Here is a 19,656-nt window from a genome sequence, read left to right as displayed (position 1 = left end):
CTTCCTGGGAAAACAAAGAGGATGATTGACAGGATATGCTGGGGCTTAAGGTTCTTGAGTGTAAGTGAGTCAGAAGAAAGAGGCAGACATGTGTCAGGTGGGCAAGCACGGAGGAACCCATTTACACGTATAAGATGAGCTCAGTGATGGTTTCATCACTGGAGTCTCGGAGCTTTCTCCAGGTGGGGGGGTTAGACCACACTAAATGGGGAAGAGCGTACTGCATATAAGGCTGGCAGTCATGCCTTTTCTGTAGACACTACTATTAAAATAGCACATATTGCCAGGGAATAGTTACCCATGCAGACACTGTATAGTTTTGTAAGATATATCTGGAGTTCAAATTAAATATAGTAAAGCACACCTTCCACCTCCATTCTCTAATCTGAAGTGTTTCTGGTTACTGATGATGATTATCTCAGTTCCTCTTTTTCACCTAAAGACAAAACCTCTACCTATTCTCAGTCCTGGTCTGTCTCCAGTTTCCTTTTTCTGCCACAAAACAATTAAACAAACTGATTCTCCCAGAACTCACCCAGTTTTTGGTTTTTTTTTTTTTCATATTTGCTCAAGGTACATGTCTTATTCAATTTATATTTCTCATAAATTTCCCAAATTCCTGCATACAGTTTAGCTAAGTGACTCATAGACAGCAGATGTTCAAAAACCAACCATTTGTTAAATAAACAGTAAGAATCTTAGAGTTTTAAGCCACAGTCATCCACTGAAGCCAGGAATGGGTAATTTGGGAAAAATTATGAGCCACCCTGGCATCAGCAATCAGGCAGTTCACAGGTCAGAAGTCCACAGAGGGAAGATGAGGATAGGGACCTGCAATTAGCAACTGGAGAAAGTAACAGGCCACAGAAGAATGAGTGAAGATGCCAGTTGTCAGAGTTTGAGAAAGTGAAAACATCTGAGTCCCGTTGCTCCCTAAACTCTGTATCAACCGTTGAGGAAGTAGTCCCAGGGTGTAGGTGGCCTTGAGCCCCAAGGTCGGTGGTTCTTAGCCCTGACTGGACACTGACATCTTCTGCGGAGCTTTAAAAAACTATCGATCTGAATCTGGATCGGAATCCAGAAGTTCCAGAATCCATCGGAATGGGTGCTAGAAGTGTCACTGCTGGGGGAGGAAAAGGCAGGTACAGGACTATCTGGGGGTGAGGGCGGGAGGAAAGCAGGGCCTGTTTCCACATTCACCCGGAGCCCCGGTGCAGCCCTCTCTGAGCCTGTTCAGGCATGTTTTCTAGAAGTTGTGCATGTACTTGTCACAGGGGTCTCTAGGCCTGAGGTGGGGCACAGTTGCTATTCCCTATGTCTCTGCGCTGAGCTCTCACTAAGAAATGTGGGGAAGTGCTACAAATTTGAAAACCTCTATGCCTGTAAATCTGAAGAGAAGAAGCCTAAAGGAAAAAATTGGACATATGTCTGTTGGTGGAAAAGGCAGATGCCTGAGGTCATGGTCCAGTGTCATCCTGTGGCTGACATGGGGGAGAGGGCAGTCCCTTCAGTCTCCAGTATCAGGCCCCCATTATGGTGTACTGGGCCCAGTATGTCTGCAGGTTGAGACCAGCAGGAATTCTTTGGGGTTCACTGGGGGCAGAGTGGAGACGAGACATAAAGCAGACACACAGGTAGGTAGAAAGGCTAATTCGTGCAAAATGGACTTTGGAGGAGGCCTCACGATAGAGGCTGCCAAATAAGAATAAATAAACTCTGCCAAATAAGAATGAGGCTCAGCCATCTGTTTGGAAATAAGAACACTCTAAAGATATTGCTATAGCTCAGGGATTCTTAGCCTGCACCTTGGGAGTGGATGGACAGGTGTTTGAAAACCCAGAGATTAGAGATGTTCACCTGTCTTCTGCAAAAAGGAGTTTATCTGGGTGTGCAAAGTCCAGGGCTCAGCAAGCCTGTGAGAAAAAGTGTATCCAGTTATTCAGGTAATATCATCAAGCCTCTCCCCAACTTGTCTGTCTGTCTTTCTCTCTGTCTCTCCTCTCTATCTCTGTCTCTAGCTCTGTTACATCTCTCCTCCATGTTGACTCAGGCAGCTTCTTCCTATGTGGTTATGGGCAGATGGTCTCCAGCTGCTTTAGGTCAATATTCCATCAACTTAGGAGGACACTTGTTGGTCTGAGCACTGGGTGTTGTATGGAAACCAACTTGACAAATTATATTATAAAATACATAAATAAAATAATAAAAAAATAATAATATTCCACCAACTTAGAAATCTTGTGAGAAGAGATTGCTGCCTTCCTTGTACTTCTTGCTAGGTGCTCACCGTTTATGCTCCTTGGCTAAAATTGGGTCATGTGTTAAATTTGAACCAATCCCTGTGACTGACTGACTGACTGGCAAAGCCCAGGTCATAGGGTCATCCTTGAAGTGGAGGGTGGACGGGGAATGATGTCAGCTCTACCCAAAAACATGGTCTGAGAAGGGATGAGGGCTACTTCCTCTAAGAAAAATCAAGATGCTATTACAAAAAGAAGGGAGCACAGGTTGCAAACACATGGGGGGAAATTCTCTATGCTATTAATTCTCAAAGTGTGGCGCCTGTACCAACATCAGCATCCCCTGGGAACCTGTAGAAATGCAGATCCTCAGGCCCCACTCCAGACCTACTCAATCAGAAACTCTGGGAGTGGAGCCAGATCATCCACGTTTTAACTCACCCTCCAGGTAATTCTGAGGCACACTCAAGTCTGGAAACTACTACATTACTGGTTCTCAAACTATGCTGCATGTTACAAACACCTGGGGAACTGTTAAAAATACTGATGCCGAGGGGCACCTGGGTGGCTCAGTCGCCGAAGTGTCCAACTCTTGATTTTGGCTCAGGTCATGATCTCAGGTTCATGGGTTTGAGCCCCTCATTGGGCTTCCACGCTGATAGTGTGGGGCCTGCTTGGGATTCTCTCTCTCTCTCTCTCTCTCTCTCTCTCTCTCTCTCTGCCCTCCTCTGCTTGTGCTCTCTCACTCTGTCTCTCAAAATAAAAAAAAAAACAAAAACAAAAACTTTAGGGGCACCAGCATGGTTCAATAGGTTGAGTGTCTGATTCTTGATTTCGGCTCAGGTCATGATCCTAGGGTCGTGGGATCAAGCTGTGAATCGGGCTCCCTGCTGAGCGTGGATTCTGCTTAAGATTCTCTCTCTCTCTCTCTCTCTCTCTCTCTCTCTCTCTCTCCCTCCCTCCCTCCCTCCCTCCCTCCCTCCCTCCCTCTGCCCCTCTACCCTGCTTGCTCTCTCTCTTTCTCTAAAATAATAATTAAAAAAAAATACTGATGCCTAGATGCACCCAAAGTGAATTAATCTGAGGATGTGAGGACGATCTGGCTGTGGTCACCCCATTGATCACCAGGGTTGATTCTCGGCTGTTCTGGCTGGCTAGGCCAGTGTCCCCTTCCTTCCTCACCATTCCACATGCATCCCTCCCACAGCTGAGTGCTTGGTTGAAGTGGACGACCTTCCTGATAGAGGAGGACCCGTTCTTCAGTCAAGGGTATATGAGTAGCTGTGCCCCCCCTGCTAGAATCTCTAAAGAAGCTCTCAAGTCCATTGTAGAAGAACATAGGGCAGTCAATCTTCTGAGACTCCAGACACATCCAAAGGAGGCGCTGCATGTGGCCGTCTGCCTTTCTTTAGAAAAAAAAAAAAAAAGTGAAAAGAGTGAATCAATCCGAATCTCCAGGGGGTGGGGGAGGAAGACCTCGGGCATCAATTCTTAAATTTTGTTCTGCCCTGGAATCACCTGTGGAGACTTAAAAACAAAGAACAAAAACAAAAAAAAACTAATGCCTAGAATTTTTTTATCTTAATTCCAGTATAATTAACATACAGCATTATATTAGTTTCAGGTGTACAATATAGTGATTCAGCACTCTATTACAACACCCAGTGCTCATCATGGCAAGTGAACTCTTTAATCACCATCACCTATTTCACCCATCCCCCCACCTCCCTTCTGGTAATCATCCCTTTGTCCTCTACAGCTAAGAGTCTGGGGTTTTTTTGTTTGTTTGCCTCATTTTGCTGTTTGTTCATTTGTTTCTTAAATTCGACATAAGTGAAATCATATGGTGTCATCCTCTGACTTATTTCACTTAGCATTTTACTCTCTAGATCCATTCATGTTGTTGCAAATGGCAAGATTTCATTCTTTCTTATGGCCGAGTAATATTCCACTATACACAGATACCACATCTTCTGTATTCATCCATCTATCGATGGACACTTGGACTGCTTCCATAATTTGGCTATTGTAAATAATGCCACTATAAACATAGGGATGCATGTATCTTTTTTGAATTAGTGTTTTTGTATTCTTTGGGTAAATACCCAGTGGTGGAATTACTCAGTATTTTTACTTTTTAATTTTTTGAGAAATCTCCTTACTGTTTTCCACATTGGTTGCACCAATTTGCATTCCCACTAGCAAGGCACCAAGGTTCCTTTTTCTCCACATTTTCTCCAATACTTGTTTCTTGTGTTTTTCTTCTCTTTTTTTTAAGTTCATGTATCTATTTTAAGAGAAAGAGTGTGAGTGGGGAGAGGCAGAAAGAGAAGGAGAGAGAGAGAATCCCCAACAGGCTCCACACTGACAGCAGTGAGGCCTATGTGGGACTTGAACCCATGAACTGTGAGATCATGACCTGAGCCAAAATCAAGAGTTGGACACTTAACTGACTGAGCCACCCAGGAGCCCCTCTTGTGTTTTTCTTTTTAGCCATTCTGACAGCTGTGAGGTGATATCTCATTATGTTTTTGATTCACATTTCCTTGATGATAAGTGATGTTGAACATCTTTTCATGTGTCTGTTGGCATCTGTCTCCTTTGGAGAAATGTTTGTTCGTGACTTCCGCCCATTTTTAATTGGATTATTTGTGGGGTTTTTGATGTTGAGTTATAGAAGTTCTTTATATATTTTGGATACTGACCCCTTATTGGTTATATTGTTTGCAAAGATCTTCTCCCATTCAGTAGGTTGTCTTTATTTCGTTGATTGTTTCCTTTGCTGTGCAGAAACTTTTTTTTTTAAGTTTATTTATTTATTTTGAGAGAGGATGCAAGCAGGGGAAGAGCAGAGAGAAAGAATCCCAAGCAGGCCCCAAATTGTCAGCACAGAGCCCAATGTGAGGCTCAGTCCCACAAATGGTGAGATCATGACCTGAGCCAAAACTGAGAGTCAGAGGCTTAACTGACTGAACCACCCAGCTGCTCCAGAAGCTTTTTGTTTTGATGTAGTCTCAATAGATTATTTTTGCTTTTGCTTCCCTTGCCTCAGGAGACATATCTAGAAAAATGTAGCTACAGCCAATGTCAAAGAAATTATTGCCTATGCTCTCCTCTAGGATTTTCATGGTTTCAAGTCTCACATTTAGGTCTTTAATCCATTTTGAGTTTATTCTTGTGTATAGTGTAAGAAAGTGGTTCAATTTTATTATTTTTGCGTGTAGCTGTCCAGTTTTCCCATTTCATCATTTGTTGAAGAGACTTTTTCCCATTGTATATTCTTGCCTATTTTGTTGAAGATTAATTGACCATATAGTCATAGGTTTATTTCTGGGCTTCTATTCTGTTCCACTGATCTATGTATCTATTTTTGTGTCACTACCATATTGTTTTGATTACTACAGCTTTGTAGTATGTCTTAAAATCTGGGGTTGTGATACTTCCAGTTTTTTTGTTCTTTTTCAAGATTGCTTTGGCTATTCATGGTCTTTTGTGGTTCCTTAAAAATTTTAGGATTATTTGTTCCAGTTCTGTGAAAAATGCTATTGGTATTTTGATAGGGATTATATTAAATCTGGATTGCTTTGGATAGTTTGGACATTTTAACAATATTTGTTTTCCCAATCCATGAGCATGGAATATCTTTCCATTTGTTTGTGTCATCTTCCATTTCTTTTATTAATGTTTTATAGTTTTCAGAGCACAGGCCTTTTTACCTCTTTGGTTAAGTTTATTCCTAGGTATTAAAGTATTTTTGGAACAATTCTAAATCACACTGTTTTCTTAATTCTCTCTCTGCTACTTCATTATTAGTGTATAGAAATGCAACAGATATCTGTATATTGATTTTGTATCCTGCAACCTTACCAAATTCATTTATCAGTTCTAGCAGTTTTTTTGTGGAGTCTCCAGGGTTTTCTACATATAGTATCATGTCATCTGCAAATAATGAAACTTTTACTTCTTCCTTACCAATTTGGATGCATTTTATTTCTTTTTCTTGTCTGATTGCTGTGGCTAGGATTTCTGGTACTATGTTGAATAAAAGTGATGAGAGAGGACATCTTTGTCTTGTTCTTGATATTAGGGGGAAAGCTTCTAGTTTTTCACCATTGAGTATGATGTTAGCTGTGAGCTTTTCATATATGAATGCCTAGAATTTTTGAAAGCTTCTCTGATGATTCTATAGGCACCAGTGTTTAATAACCGTTTCCCTACCATCCCCTTTAAATTGTCCTGAGGACATTGCCATAAAACATACAGATGAAGTTTAGAAGAAGCAGGCATCTATTTTCTTAAATCCCTCAACTCATAACTTGGTCAGAGGGGCACCTGGGTGGCTCAGTTGGTTAAGCAACCAACTTCAGCTCAGGTCATGATCTCATGGTTTGTGGGGTTGAGCCCCACATTGGGCTCTGTGCTGACAGCTCAGAGCCTGGAGCCTGCTTCTGATTCTGTGTTTTCCTCTCTCTCTCTGCCCCTCCCTCTGCTTGCAGTGTGCCTCTCTCTCTCTAAAAAATAAACATTAAAAAAAATTTAAAAAAAAAACTTAGGTATCTGATGTTGATTCCCTTTTCTTTCACATTCTTGGTGAGTCTGTCTTAACAGCTGGCTCCACAGGGCTGGGATTGGTTTTGTTCACCAATGTAGACCTACTACCTAGAACAGAGCCTGGCACATAGTAGGCATTCAGTAAGTACTTGCTGAATTATTGAATAGGTCTGCAATCAGTCTGTCTCAGTTGTGTTCAAGACTTTCTTGTCAGATTGTAGACACCACTGGTATACTGAGGCTGGCATTACTGGTTACTGAGTTATTGGTGCTAACCCCAGAATGAATCTCCATTGGATGTGTTGACTTTATCAACTTAAGATGGGTTGGTGTTCCTAATGGTTTTACATCTTTGTGTTGATAATAGGTTGGATCCTGGGTTATAAGGACCAGTAGAAATATGCCTGATGGATTCTTTTCTTGGAGACTAAGACTACTTTAGGGCCTACTCATGCTCTGATTTCTGAAGTAAAGGCTGGGTCTCCCACAAACATCTAACTCAAGCCAGTTTCTGCAAGATGATGTCATCAGCCTCTTGCAAAGGATTATGACAGAAAAGTGATCAAGGTAACCTGAACACAAAGACCCAGAAGGAAGATTTAACTGAAAAAGTGTTTACCAAGCAATTTTGAAACATCTTTCAATTTCTGTCAGAATGCTTGAGAAGTATCCAGAGAGGTGGATTAGGTAGATAGACCAAATATAGACTATTGTATCATAGCCCCATGCAGTGGATCACAAGCAAATAAAGCTCACTTTATTAGAAGGGCTGAGGTTCTGGCCAATTATCTGCTCTGCACTGGAAAGGACAGCAAAGTGAGTTTTGTCTTAAGAGAGAACTAGACAACAGTATGTGTTGGTTGCCACAGGTCGGAACTGGAATCCAGGATAACTATGATCCTGAAGTCATTCAGGCTGGCAAGATGAGACTGGCCAATAGGATGATCAGTGAATCAGGAATCTGGGGTGCAGGCTGCATGAGCAATTTGAACTTTTATTTCTCTGTTTTGTATGTGGATTACCAGGGGCATATTTCCTGCTCAACGATGAGATTCTTATATAACCCTTGCCGGGAGAGGCTATCAAGGAAATGGCAGTGGCAAAACTAGAAGTTAGATTCTGACTCTAGGTTCTACTGTTTCTACGGGGTGAAGCTCTTTAGAGTTTCTCTTTAGGCCCAAACCATCAAAGCCTTATCATAGTTCATTCAGCTTCCTCAGTTATAAAAGAGGACCCTTCCTTTTAAGGTGTGTGTGTGTGTGTGTGTGTGTGTGTGTGTGTGTGTGTGTGTGTATATAAATGAGTTAATGTGTACAAAGCAATGAGGAGAGTGCTTGGCACAAATAAATGCTCAATACATGGTAGCCACTGTTACTCATTAAGTGGTGCTGCTGTTATTTACTGAGCATCTACTGGGTTCCAACCATGTGGCAGGTGCTGCAACATTGGATCTAAACATGGTTCAAACTGAGAACTGAAGCCCCAGATCCCAGTCACTTCTAAAAGGCTTGTCCCCTGGCTGTCTTTCTTGCAGGTGGGAATTGGTTACCTGAGTGATCACCTTCTGTTTTTGATTCCTCTCACAGATCTCCCTTTTTTCTGATCAATGGGCCCTCTCTATGAGTGTTGTATGTCTCCAGAAATTCCTTTTTCCTAAATCTGGACACAAGGGGATGGGAGAGGTGACCCGTGAGTGATAAACACAGTGGTTCATAGGAAGGTCCAGTGGATGTGATCCAGGTGGATTTCGCGGAGCGAGTGAGGGATATATGTCCTTAAATATGAAAAATATTTTTAAAGGAAAAGCTTAGGGAAATAAGTAAAGAAATGGTGGACCCATTAGGTGTGGTTGGAGGGATGGGACTCTTAAACATCTAACAGGCATTTGCGTGGACATGTCTTTTAAAATTCTACTGGCAATCCTGTAACATAAGAATTCTTTCTCCTTTTATTTTTTAAATGAGGAATTTGATTATCAAAAAAGTGAAGGGACTTGCCTAAAGTCAAACGGTTAACAGGCGACAAAACAGCTTTGAATTTTGGGTTTCATCATTAGGGGCGCGGAGCCTAGAAAAAATTCCGGCGCTATTATCATTATTAGCATTCACTATTGAAAGGAGGGAAAGGGGAGGGTTAAGTGAAGGTGTTTTCAATGCGGAGGGGACGTCCTCCTTTCCCAGGCTGAGGGGAAGGAGAGGGTGAATCTGTTAGAGAAAAGGCATTATTGGGTCTTGAGCCTTCTAAATCTGCTCCTGCCCCACCTCCTTGGCCTCATCTGGTTGTATATGTTAAACCGAAGCTGAGGAGAGGAAGCTGCACACGAGGAGAAACACCTGTTGTGTGCCGGAGGCGGGGGTATACCCCAGACCGCCCCCCCCCCCAAGTGCTCGCCCAGGGTCACAGCAGAGCCGCTGGCTGAGACTCCGGCCAACAGCTGGACTTTGGAACTCCGCCCCCTTAGGCCCTCCCTCCAGGCCGGCACCCCGCCCCTCCTCCCCAAGGTGGCTGTGGCTCCCAGAAACAGCGGCGGCCGCGCTGCGGGGAGAGGACGGCGGGCGGGCGGGCCGGGAGGAGGGAGAGAACTGGCTCGCGGCCGCGGCGCTGAAGTTTCCTGCCCGCCGCGCTCCCACCCTCTGCTGGCGGCCCGGGCCATGCCGGAGCGCTGGGGTCGAGCGGCAGCATGAAGGGCGGCGACCGCGCTTACACCCGAGGTCCCTCTTGGGGGTGGCTCTTTGCTGCCAAGTGCTGCTGTTGCCTCCCGTGCAGAGGTGAGTAGCTGTTGGCGTTCTCGCCTTCTTTTAGCAAAGCCCGGGACCGCGGGGCGGTGGGGTGGGCGGGCCAGGGGGGTCGCGTCAGTTTCCCCAGCAGAAAGCGGGCTCGCTCGCGGGGAAGTTCGGACTCGGAGGCAGAGCTGCAGTTTGGCAACTCAGTTACTTACTTGTCAGCGACTTTGGATGTCAGGACTCCAGCCTGCCGGGGGGGGGGGGGGGAGGGGGGATGCGGGGGGATGGGGAGGAGGCCCTCTGGGGCTGTGCGTCCCAGTAGTGGCCGAGTCGCACTTCCCTCATCTCATTTACATATGGATCTCAGCGGAAGGATTAACGAGTGACTCCTAGCTATAGGAATGTATTTGACACTTGTCTCTACACTAGGAACTATTTTTGCCAAGTGACAATTTTCTTTGGGGACTGGAGCGGGCTTTTCTTTGCCTGGGCTTTCGCAGGCCAGCTGGGTGTGCAACTCTGGGCCGAGGTTCGCTCATTAATTAACCAAGAACTCTCTATGTACCCAATTACGGCTGTATTTAACTATTCTGCTAATTTTAATGTTGTTGAGGAGATTGCGGGAAGCAACTAATTTCCCCAAACTCAGCCTGCAAAGCAAAATGGTGAGAAGGTTCACGGAGAGGTCTATCAGTTGTGGAGCCTCACCTGAAAAAGGAATCGGGCGTTTCCTAGACAGAGTTGACATATGTTCCTAAAACTGTCCCTGACACTTTAACAGTTCAGCTTGGAGGCTGGAGCAAGAGAGATTTTGTTTCTGTGTGGTTAGAAGTGAGAATATAGCCTCTCACTGGACATTTGCCATTTTTAAATTTCGCCTATTGGACCTCTTGCCTCCACCCCAATTTACAGTGCCCCAGTCTCCGTCGCCATCCTCATCTGACAAAGTCCGGATGCAGCTTTCTCTCTGAGTTACTGATAAATAAACTTCATTCATCATCATCTACGCCACATACAACAGAGACCTGACACAGTCCTCATCCTGAGCTGATACAAGGCTACAAAAACTAATTAAATCTGAAGGACCTTTTCCCAAGTCATTAAGGTTCATAATGCCAGCATTAGGTTCTCAGTCTCTGCATTTAATTAGAACAGGCTGAAACTGTGTGGTAGCCAGCTCTAAAAGCCAGAATTCAGACGGAGAAGGAATCTTCGAGGGCCGGGGACCCTCACCAGCATCCAAGCCTAGTTCAGAAACATTCAAAACCAAGGCTGGGAATTGAAGGAAAGGGGCATTAGAAAGGAGAGGAAGCAGGAAATGACCAAAGGGAATCTGAGTGGGTGGGATTGCTCTGCAGTCTGGGCTGCTTTCGGGGGGAAGGGTTTCCAAGCAGGATTTCTTGGGAGCCCATTTCCTGTCAAAAGGCAGAATTCGGGAACTTGGGCAGTGCTTTTCTAAAGCTCCTGCAGCTGCCTGCTTGAATCCAGATGTGTGGGAGCCCCAGCTTCCCTGCAGAGGAATTCTCCTGGGGTCTCTCAACCCTTTGCTTTGTGTATTGCCCCGGCTTCCCCTCCAGCTCCCAGGCCCAGGAAGTAGGGGTGGGGCGGGGAGCCCACCTCCTGCCTGCAGGACTGGGAAAGCTGTGGCTGCAGGCTCTGTGGCTGGCAGAGGGGGCGTGAGAGGGAAGGGGGGTGTTGCAGGAGCCAAGCCAGAGCTCCAGGACACCACTGACCCTCAGCTGAAGGTGGAGGGAAGCCAAAGACCCAAGCAGTGAAAGCAGCATCAAAGGAGAAAGGGGGGTAACAGAAGTGGGTGCCTCATCACTTTCTTCCACTTTACTCCTTACTCTTTCCTAGATGGGAGACATGAGGAAGATGGGAGGGGGAGCTGAGATATCCACCCTTTAAAGAACTCCTGGCCTCAGTGGCAGGGTGGTTATATCTGAGGTATGGGGCACTACCCCGAGGCTCCCTAGGTCCGCTCCAACAGAAAAGAGAGATCTGCGTCTCCACCCAGACTGGAGGCATCTATTCGGAAGCAGATTGCAAAAATAAGTCTTGTACTGAGCCTGAACAGAGCCCCGAACGCTGTGGGAGAAAGCTCGCCCAGTTGCAACACGGAGCAGGACCGAGGGAAATCTGAGAGGCTGACTGGAGCGGAGGGCAGCACAACCAGGGACGGTTGCTTCTCTTTTCAGCCTAACCAGTTTCTCTGGTTGTACAGACTTCATACAATTGAAAGGTAGCTTCCCTTTTAAATAAAGGCAGCTGGCTATTTGGCCTCTCTCTCTCCTCACAGAACTTGGCTCCTGCTGTTCCAGTAGCTGCACTCTGAAGCTAGTGGGTCAGAACCACTACCAAGGTTCCCAAGTCAAGGGGCCTTCCCAACTGGCTGCCAGTCACTCAGAATTCAAAGGGCTGAGGAAAGTCTAAGCCAAGTCCTTCTAAAGTCCGAAGAAAAGAGGAATTGGAATGTTCTGGTTATTTTTGATCGACCCAAAGCTAAGTGAGGCATCCTGGACTTTCCCTGGGTGGATCCTAAGTGGCTATACTTGTTAGCACAAGGGCGAGTCAAGGTTTTAGTGATATACCTGTGTGGTTTTTAAATATCGTATTTGAGAAAAACATGAGTGAAATTAGTTGAGCTTGTCTTTTGACTTGGAAAAGTGAGAAAATCAACTATCTGTTTTCTCTTCCAGTTTTTGGCTCTACTGAGTATGAGTATGGTAAAGGGGTTTGATGCGAGGTGATCTTTCTTCCCTACCCTGAAACTGGTGTTGAAGAGCAGAAAAACTGAAGACCAGGGATAGGCTGGAAATAGACATCAGGTGCAAAGAAAGAAAGACAGCAAATACATTTATAACTGCCTTTTTGAAAGTGAAAAATAGCCACACGTGAGATAATAGCATGTGTGCGTCCGAAAGCTGATTAATCATTGATGTCACACTTTGTGAGAAGTTTCAGGATTGCTGAAAGGCTATTTAGACTTTCCTTTAAGCCTGAAGAAGTGGGTCACTTCTGGATTCTCCTTCAGTTATCTTAAATTTTTAAAAAGCACCTTGTTTCAGAGACAAAAAGGAATTCAAATCACCGGGAAGTTGCTAAGTTCTGTGTTGCAGACTGAAATTTGTGACTTCTTAGATCATGGAGCCTAGAAATTCTTTCTGACCTTGCTAGGTGGAAGCCAGTTTTAGAGCCTTTAATTTTCTAGTCCACTTGTAATTAACTTTGAGTATGTGGACAAAAGTGCTCTTCTTGGAAACCCTTCCTGATGGCTGTCCTCTTCTGCTTCTCCACAGTGTGTGCAGGATTTATTTATATTTATTACTGTATCACTGTCCTTGCATCTCAAACCCTCCTGCCATTGTGTGTCCCCATTCATGCTGCAAGTGCCAGGTTTAGGAGTCTAACTATCTCAGAGGTAAAGAGAGAGAGGAGTGGTGACTTAAGCAGACTGAATCAGCTTACAGGGGAGATGCTGGGATCACATTCCCATGGCTTTTTCACCACGTGGGCAGTTGGGTTCCAGCTTGACTCTGACATCATGGGGCCTGGGTAAGGGCTATGAGGCTCCACAGGGCATCCCACGTCATCATCATCTGTTAGCTCTCTTTTTCCCCTACCTTTTCCCAGAATCACTAGACAGGGACCTTATGACTTGATGTGACTGCCTTTTCTATGGCCCATAAATTAATATAGCTCATTTTATAAACTGAATTTAATGTGTGAAAGCATGACATCAAGTTCCTTTAGAAGGTGCTAGTAACCTCAAAGAGCAGCCCTTGTAACATTCACTATTACAGATTTAACTCACCACTCAAGGCACAAAATTCTTGGGACCTTAATGCACATACCCTTTCATTTCTTCATCTTCCAGGAAGTGCCTGTATCACAAAGAAAACTGCATCAACCATTTAGCATGTATGTTTTTCCAGTGTATCTTTCAGGTTTTCTGCCTCCTGAGGAGATTTCCTAATGTAAGGAGAGTTCCCACACATACCTACTCTCCCCAACCCAAATCCTTCCTATGTCCCTTCCCCTATCTGATTCTCTAAGGACTAGGAAGAAGGACATCCATGGTTACCTGGATAACAGTACTCAGTGCCAGTTGTAATGTCCCTAGTAGAAATGGTAGTGTATGGGTTTGGTAGGATGAGGTGGAAATTGGAAATGGAAGCCAAATATCTCTCCCCTGGTACAGCTGTGGGTCCCGTAATCACCCATAATGCCATAGGCATCACCCCCATAGTTCCATGTGCTACAAGTTGGTTAAGTCCTAACATGAGATAAAAAAGCAAAAATTCAGACTCTGTAACTATGTTTTTATGAAAAATTATTTTAAAGTTAAAAAAAATAAGGGGCACCTGGGTGGCTCAGCTGGTTAAATGTCCAACTTCGGCTCAGGTCATGATCTCATGGTTTGAGGGTTTAAGCCCCACATCATGCTCTGTGCTGACAGCTCAGAGCCTGGAGCCTGCTTTAGATTCTGTGTCTCCCTCTCTCTCTGCCCCTTTTCCACTCACACTCTGTCTCTCTCTCTGTCTCTCTGTCTCTCTCTCAAAAAATAAATGAACATTAAAAAAAAATTTCAAGTTAACAAATAAAAGTGAACATTGGAGGTTCACTTTTGAGCCCCGTACTATAGGCATATCTTATACTGGAGAAGGGTTACTGATATTCTACTTCATGGTCATTCCCCTCAAGAATCGTGACGCCGTTGTGCTCTTCTGCCCTAAAAATATTCCTTATGCTTTGAAGTGCTTCTCCTCTTTCAGTGAGTGAGTGGCTGCCGTCTCCTTCAGACCAAACCCCAGATTTTTCCTGAAGGAGGGCCCTACAAAAAGCATGGATCTGAAACCAGAGGGAGGGCTTCTTGAACAGAAGGGTCTAAATCATGGAAAGTTGGAGATCACTGAATAGATCTTTTATAGAGGAGGAAGCTGATACAGCCACTTACTAACAGGTCAGAACTAGAGCCCTTTTCCTGCGCTCTTTCCTCAACTCCGTTACTGTCTTCACGGGTGTGGACTTCTCATACTGTGGACACAGGTGAGGTCAAGACAGCTGAGAAGGGTAGAGGCAGTCCCTAAACTGGAACTAAGGTGTTGACTGTGGATCATCCGTAGTTCTGTGGGATGACTGCATTGCCTGAAGCCATTTGGAACTAGACCTGTCTGGTCAGCTTGGAAGGGCTATTTGAAGGGCTATCCTGACCACAGAAGGCAAAGGCTGTCACATCCCTGACCCGAACCAGCTTGTGTGCATGTTCTTGATAAATATCTGTTCGTGTTTTTCCCTCTGGTTCAATTTTTTTCAGAAGGTCCCTTTTCTCCTTTCTTATCCCTTTTCTTGAAATGTACCCTTTCAGGTGGAAATGAACCAATGAAATCCATTCCTATCATTCTATCTTTGAGTGCCTCTGGTTTTTATGTAACACACAACATTTCAATTCATTTGACAGATGTTTATGTGCTGACTGCCTGCCAACCCTTCACTAGGTACTGGGGGAGAATGGATGGGAATCATAATGGTGCTGGCCCCATTTGGGTGTTGTGAGGATGAGTTAAGAAAATGTATGTAAAGGGCTTAGCATAACACCAGGCATATAAAGTGGTTTAAAAAAGGTAGCTACTAATGGTAACAGTAATTTCATTGCTAGACATAGACCCTATCCCGATGGGACTCCCACCTAAATATATGTGAGTCCTCTGGGTGGTAATACTATAAGTCTACGTTCCTAAGCAATTTCACGCTCTTGGTTCAAACCACTGTCAGCTGTGCCTCAATGCTGTGGCATCATCGCTGTGGGAAAGAAAGTTTGTGATGTAGAAGTATGATAGGGATCTCCTCCTTCCTTCTATTAAACCAATTTTAAAAAGAAACACATAACTCTCCTAGTGTTACAATCTCTGTGTGTTACATGGAAGAACATTCCAAAAAGGATACTGGCAAGAACACTAAGCATCCCTGAGTTCTTCTCTGAGCAAGAGCACAAGGTACAAGAATTGGAGCATAACTACACTAATATTAAAATTCACATCCTGAGGACCCACCTGATATAAAAACACATCACTTCTTCTTTCCTGCCCTTTGACTTTGGCTAACAATCTAATGACACACATTTTTCTATTTACTTCAGCTAACATTTTTTGCACATGCGTCATATGCAAAGCTTTGCTAGTCTTTTTTTCAATGTTTATTTATTTTTGAGAGAGAGAGAGACAGAGACAGAGGGTGAGTGGGGGAGGGGCAGAGAGAGAGGGAGACAGAATCTGAAACAGGCTCCAGGCTCTGAGCTGTCAGCACAGCCCAAGGTGGGGCTCGAACCCATGAACTGTGAGATCATGGCCTAAGCCGAAGTCAGATGCTTAACCGACTGAGCCACCCAGGCACCTCTTTGCTAGTCTTCTTTAGACTGTTTTTGCCTAGATAAAAATCATCACCTGCTGCCCACAGCAGCCCCCACGGTTCTGAGGTTTGGCCAGTATCTTGTGTATTTCTTGCAGATGGCGGACATGGGTAGTTTGGCTCCCCCACTGGGTCTGTTCAGTGACTAGTGGAGGATATCTTTCCTGGTTGACAAGTAACCTTCTGTGTTATACCTCGTGGAAGGAGGGGAAGCCCTGGTCACACCTGTGAGACAGTAAGAAGGCTTCCAGGTTGGCTTCAGCCAGGTAAAAGAGCAAAGATCACAGTTACAGAACAGGTTGTTCCACATTCTTCTTGCTTTCCTGGTGACCACAGTGAGGAAACTGTCCAATTGAAAGGAAGGGAAATCCCTTCTACCATTAGATTGAAACAGTACCTCATAAAACATTTCTGTTTCCAGGTGTTTGCTTTCCGTGGGGCAGGATTAGTTGAAAGCACGTGTTTGTTCTCCTGCAGCACCTGGTGTGTAACAGGCTCTCAGGACATTCCCACTATCTGCCCTCCTGTCGTTAGAACCTCCATATTGCTCCCATGGAAAAAGGGATGTTACCTTTCCCCATCCAAAAGGGAACCAAGCCTCGTGTTAGAAAGAATGGCAAACACTCCACTTCTGCAAATTTTGAACCTCAGTCCCACACTGTGCAGTGCCTCTTTCTCTTCTCTCTCTACTTGGAGCAGAAATTCTTGAAGAATGGTCACTGGGGAACATGATAGAAATGCAGATTCTTGGATCCATTGACTCAGACCCTGCAGTCTGTGTTTTAACAAGCCCTCCAGGTGGCTTGGTTTTTTTGTTTGTCTGTTTGCTCTTTTTCTTTCTACTCTCCACTTGACCCCCTCCCTCCTCCTACCTCCCCCCTTCTCCCAGCCCCAGCAAAAGCATTCTATAACTGAAGATGTCCTGCTTCCCTGGGGATTCCTGCTTTGAGAAGTGGAGGAGGCCTCTGTGAGACTCACTTTTCACTTGTGCGACTAGTGAGCTAGGAATCCCCTACATTTTTCATGAACTCCTTTGCTTTTGTTTTGATTTTATTACCTGCTTTTATTTCATTACTCTTAAAGCTAACTATGCTCGCTGCAGAAAAAGTCAAGTTAGGCAAACAGAAGACCATAAAAGCATAACTTCTAGGATTATAGCATAATCCTAACCACTTAGAAACAACTACTTAACTACTTAATAGGTTCTTTTCTATATGTTTCCCCCCTTAATAAATGGGTTCATATCTTACATAGTGCTTTATAACTTGATTTCTCTTAATCTTTTGAACGTCCTCCCAGGTAGAGGCATTTCCAAGGCATTTTTAATGGCTGCACAGTGTTTCACTGCAGACAAGATGTGATTGACCATTGTTAGTATTGATTTAATGGGTAAAAGTTTTGTGAAGAGGGATGAGGAAGAGCCCTGGGTGGAGAAACAGATCTTTCCAGAATCAGATTCTACACCAGACTGATCCTTGTCCTGTGGTTTACACATTTCCACTCCCTGTATTCCACCTTTCCTTTCCTTGGGATGTATGATTTACCCCACCAGAGAGGTATGATTTCTTACTCAGGAGATCAGCATGCACTGTAACAAGGGCATAGGTTTCCCCCACTCATCCTTCTCTTCTTAAGTGGTGTTAGGAGTCTTCTCGCTCCTTAGGCACTGAGCAGGCCTAGGAATTTTTCTTTTCTTTCTTTAATTATTTTAAGACATACCTTTGAAAATAGCTCATTTTTAAATTATTGTAACTGGGAAAGAGCCTTGATTAATTTTTTCCTAGAAAAATCATATATAAATGTTGGGAAAGCATTTGGAAATACAAATAAATGAAAATAAAATCTCATTACCTAGAGATAGCCATAGTGACACTTTGAATAAGCCTTTTAATCTTTTTTCCCATGTATCTATTTTTTTTTCCAAAAATACAACATAGTAGTATTATAAACTTCCTTCACATAACATATTGAACAACTTCTATGATGCTTTTTCTGTATTCATTCAGTGAAATGCTGGAGCCAGGTTGAGATCATTAAATATTCAGGGTTTTGAGGGTGGATTGTTAAACCATTGGTAGCTTGAGATCATCCATGGCGGGATGTCATGAGATACCACAAATCAAGGGGTTTTTTTGTTTTTTTCAAAGAGCTGGTTTCTCAGCATACCACTAGATGCACATTTTATCTTGTGTGAATATGTTTTTTTAAATTTTCAATCTGTTTTTGCTTGTTTCTACTTTTTGCTATTATAAGCAATGTTGTAACGGCCAGTCTTACAGTTAAGTCTTAGCATACACCCATCATTACTTCCTTAGGATAAATCCCTAGAAGTGGGGTTCCTCCATCAAAGAACATTCAGAATTTCACAACTCCTTTGTTGCCAGTTAAACCCCCCTCCCCTTCCCCTTTCACACCCTGTGAAAGGAAGAGTGTACTGCTTTTTGTTTTAAGAGGATTTATGAGAAACCTCTGGGACAAGGAATTTCATCTTTCTCCTGTTGTTTGCTTCTGTTTACATTTTCTGAATTAACTTAATTCTTTTTATATAAGGAAACGCCCTGGCTAAGAGCCTTTGATTCTTAGGCTACATACTGATATGCAAGTTGTAAAAAATATGTTTTGTGTTTGTGCTGGGTTGAGAGGCAATATATCATGATGATTAAGAGCTTAGACTCTGGAGCCAGAATGAGTTTGAATCCCAGCTCTGCTACTTATCTGTGTGACCTTGTGCAAATTATACAAACTCTTTGGCTCATTTTCCTCATCTGGAAAACGGAGATGATGAAGGAATCTAGTCTTGGGGTTTCTACAAGGCTTAGATGCGTTGACATACGTAAACCACTTAGAACCGGCACATGGTAAGTTCTAGGTAACTGTTAGGTTATTATTAACATTAACAAGTATATAGAAGTCTCCGTGGAACTGTGCCAACTGTCACATTCAGATTATTTCATTAGCTCCTTCATCATTTGGGAAATCGAGCTGAGCATTTCTTGTATCAACCCCCAAATATTTGAGTACCACGTGGCAGGTATTGAACTAGCGACAGTAGAGAACTTAAAATGTTTTCATCCCCTTGAGGATCTTACAGTCCAACTTGAGAGCTGTTCCATAAATATGAAACAGTAAATAATAACAAAAAACAATGGGGAATAGTTGCTGAAGACAATAAGGGGAGAGATACTCCAGGGTCCTACCTGATTGCTGACTAAAATAATTATGCAAAATCTGCTGGAAGCACAGTGGCCTGGGCTGGTCTGGGAGGACTTCTCAGGAGATACAAAGTTGTCTCTGGGCCCTAAAGGGCAAGATGGGGTTTTTAAAGGGCTGAATATATGGTGAGAGCAGAGCAGCGGGTACATGCAGGGGACCCCAGAGGAAATCAGGTCAGACCTGCCTTCTAGAAGTACACTGTCCAGTTCGGTAGCCATTATCTGTATGTAGCTAGTTCAAACTGAGATGTGCTGTAAGTATGAATTACATATCAAATTTCAAAGATTTGGTACAAAAAAACCACATTGAGAATCTCAATAATTTAGGTATTGATTGATTGCAATTGAAATGACAATATTTTGGAGATTTGGGGTTAAATACAGTATATTAAAATTAATTGCACCTGTATATTTTTACTTTTTATCATGACACTAGAAAAATTTTAATTATATAAAACTTATATAACATTATTTTATATTACGTAAAAAATAAAATCATATGTGTGGGTCACATTTATGGCT

At 43.6% G+C, this 19,656-nt stretch overlaps 1 protein-coding gene across 9 annotated transcripts in view; it reads left to right on the top strand.

Annotated features, from left to right (window-relative positions):
- KALRN (kalirin RhoGEF kinase) overlaps positions 1-19,656 on the top strand; it is a 670,515-nt gene that overhangs the window by 546,135 nt on the left and 104,724 nt on the right. For 4 of the 9 annotated variants that reach the window (XM_047099553.1, XM_047099550.1, XM_047099551.1 and 1 more), the window contains exon 1: positions 9,320-9,559. The exons of 3 other annotated variants lie outside the window; for them this stretch is intronic. In XM_047099553.1, coding sequence (XP_046955509.1) covers positions 9,472-9,559 — 88 coding nt within the window. In that variant the 5' untranslated portion in view covers positions 9,320-9,471. Of the gene's footprint in view, positions 1-9,313; positions 9,560-19,656 lie in introns of those variants that run through there. 2 more of the 9 variants (XM_047099548.1, XM_047099547.1) reach the window with 1 other exon arrangement.

Source organism: Lynx rufus, unplaced genomic scaffold (assembly GCF_022079265.1).
Source record: "Lynx rufus isolate CCGP_SWC_20201006 ecotype Redwood Valley unplaced genomic scaffold, mLynRuf1.p SCAF_5, whole genome shotgun sequence".
In the NCBI taxonomy this organism is placed as follows: domain Eukaryota; kingdom Metazoa; phylum Chordata; class Mammalia; order Carnivora; family Felidae; genus Lynx; species Lynx rufus.
This window is presented reverse-complemented; position numbering and strand designations above follow the sequence as displayed.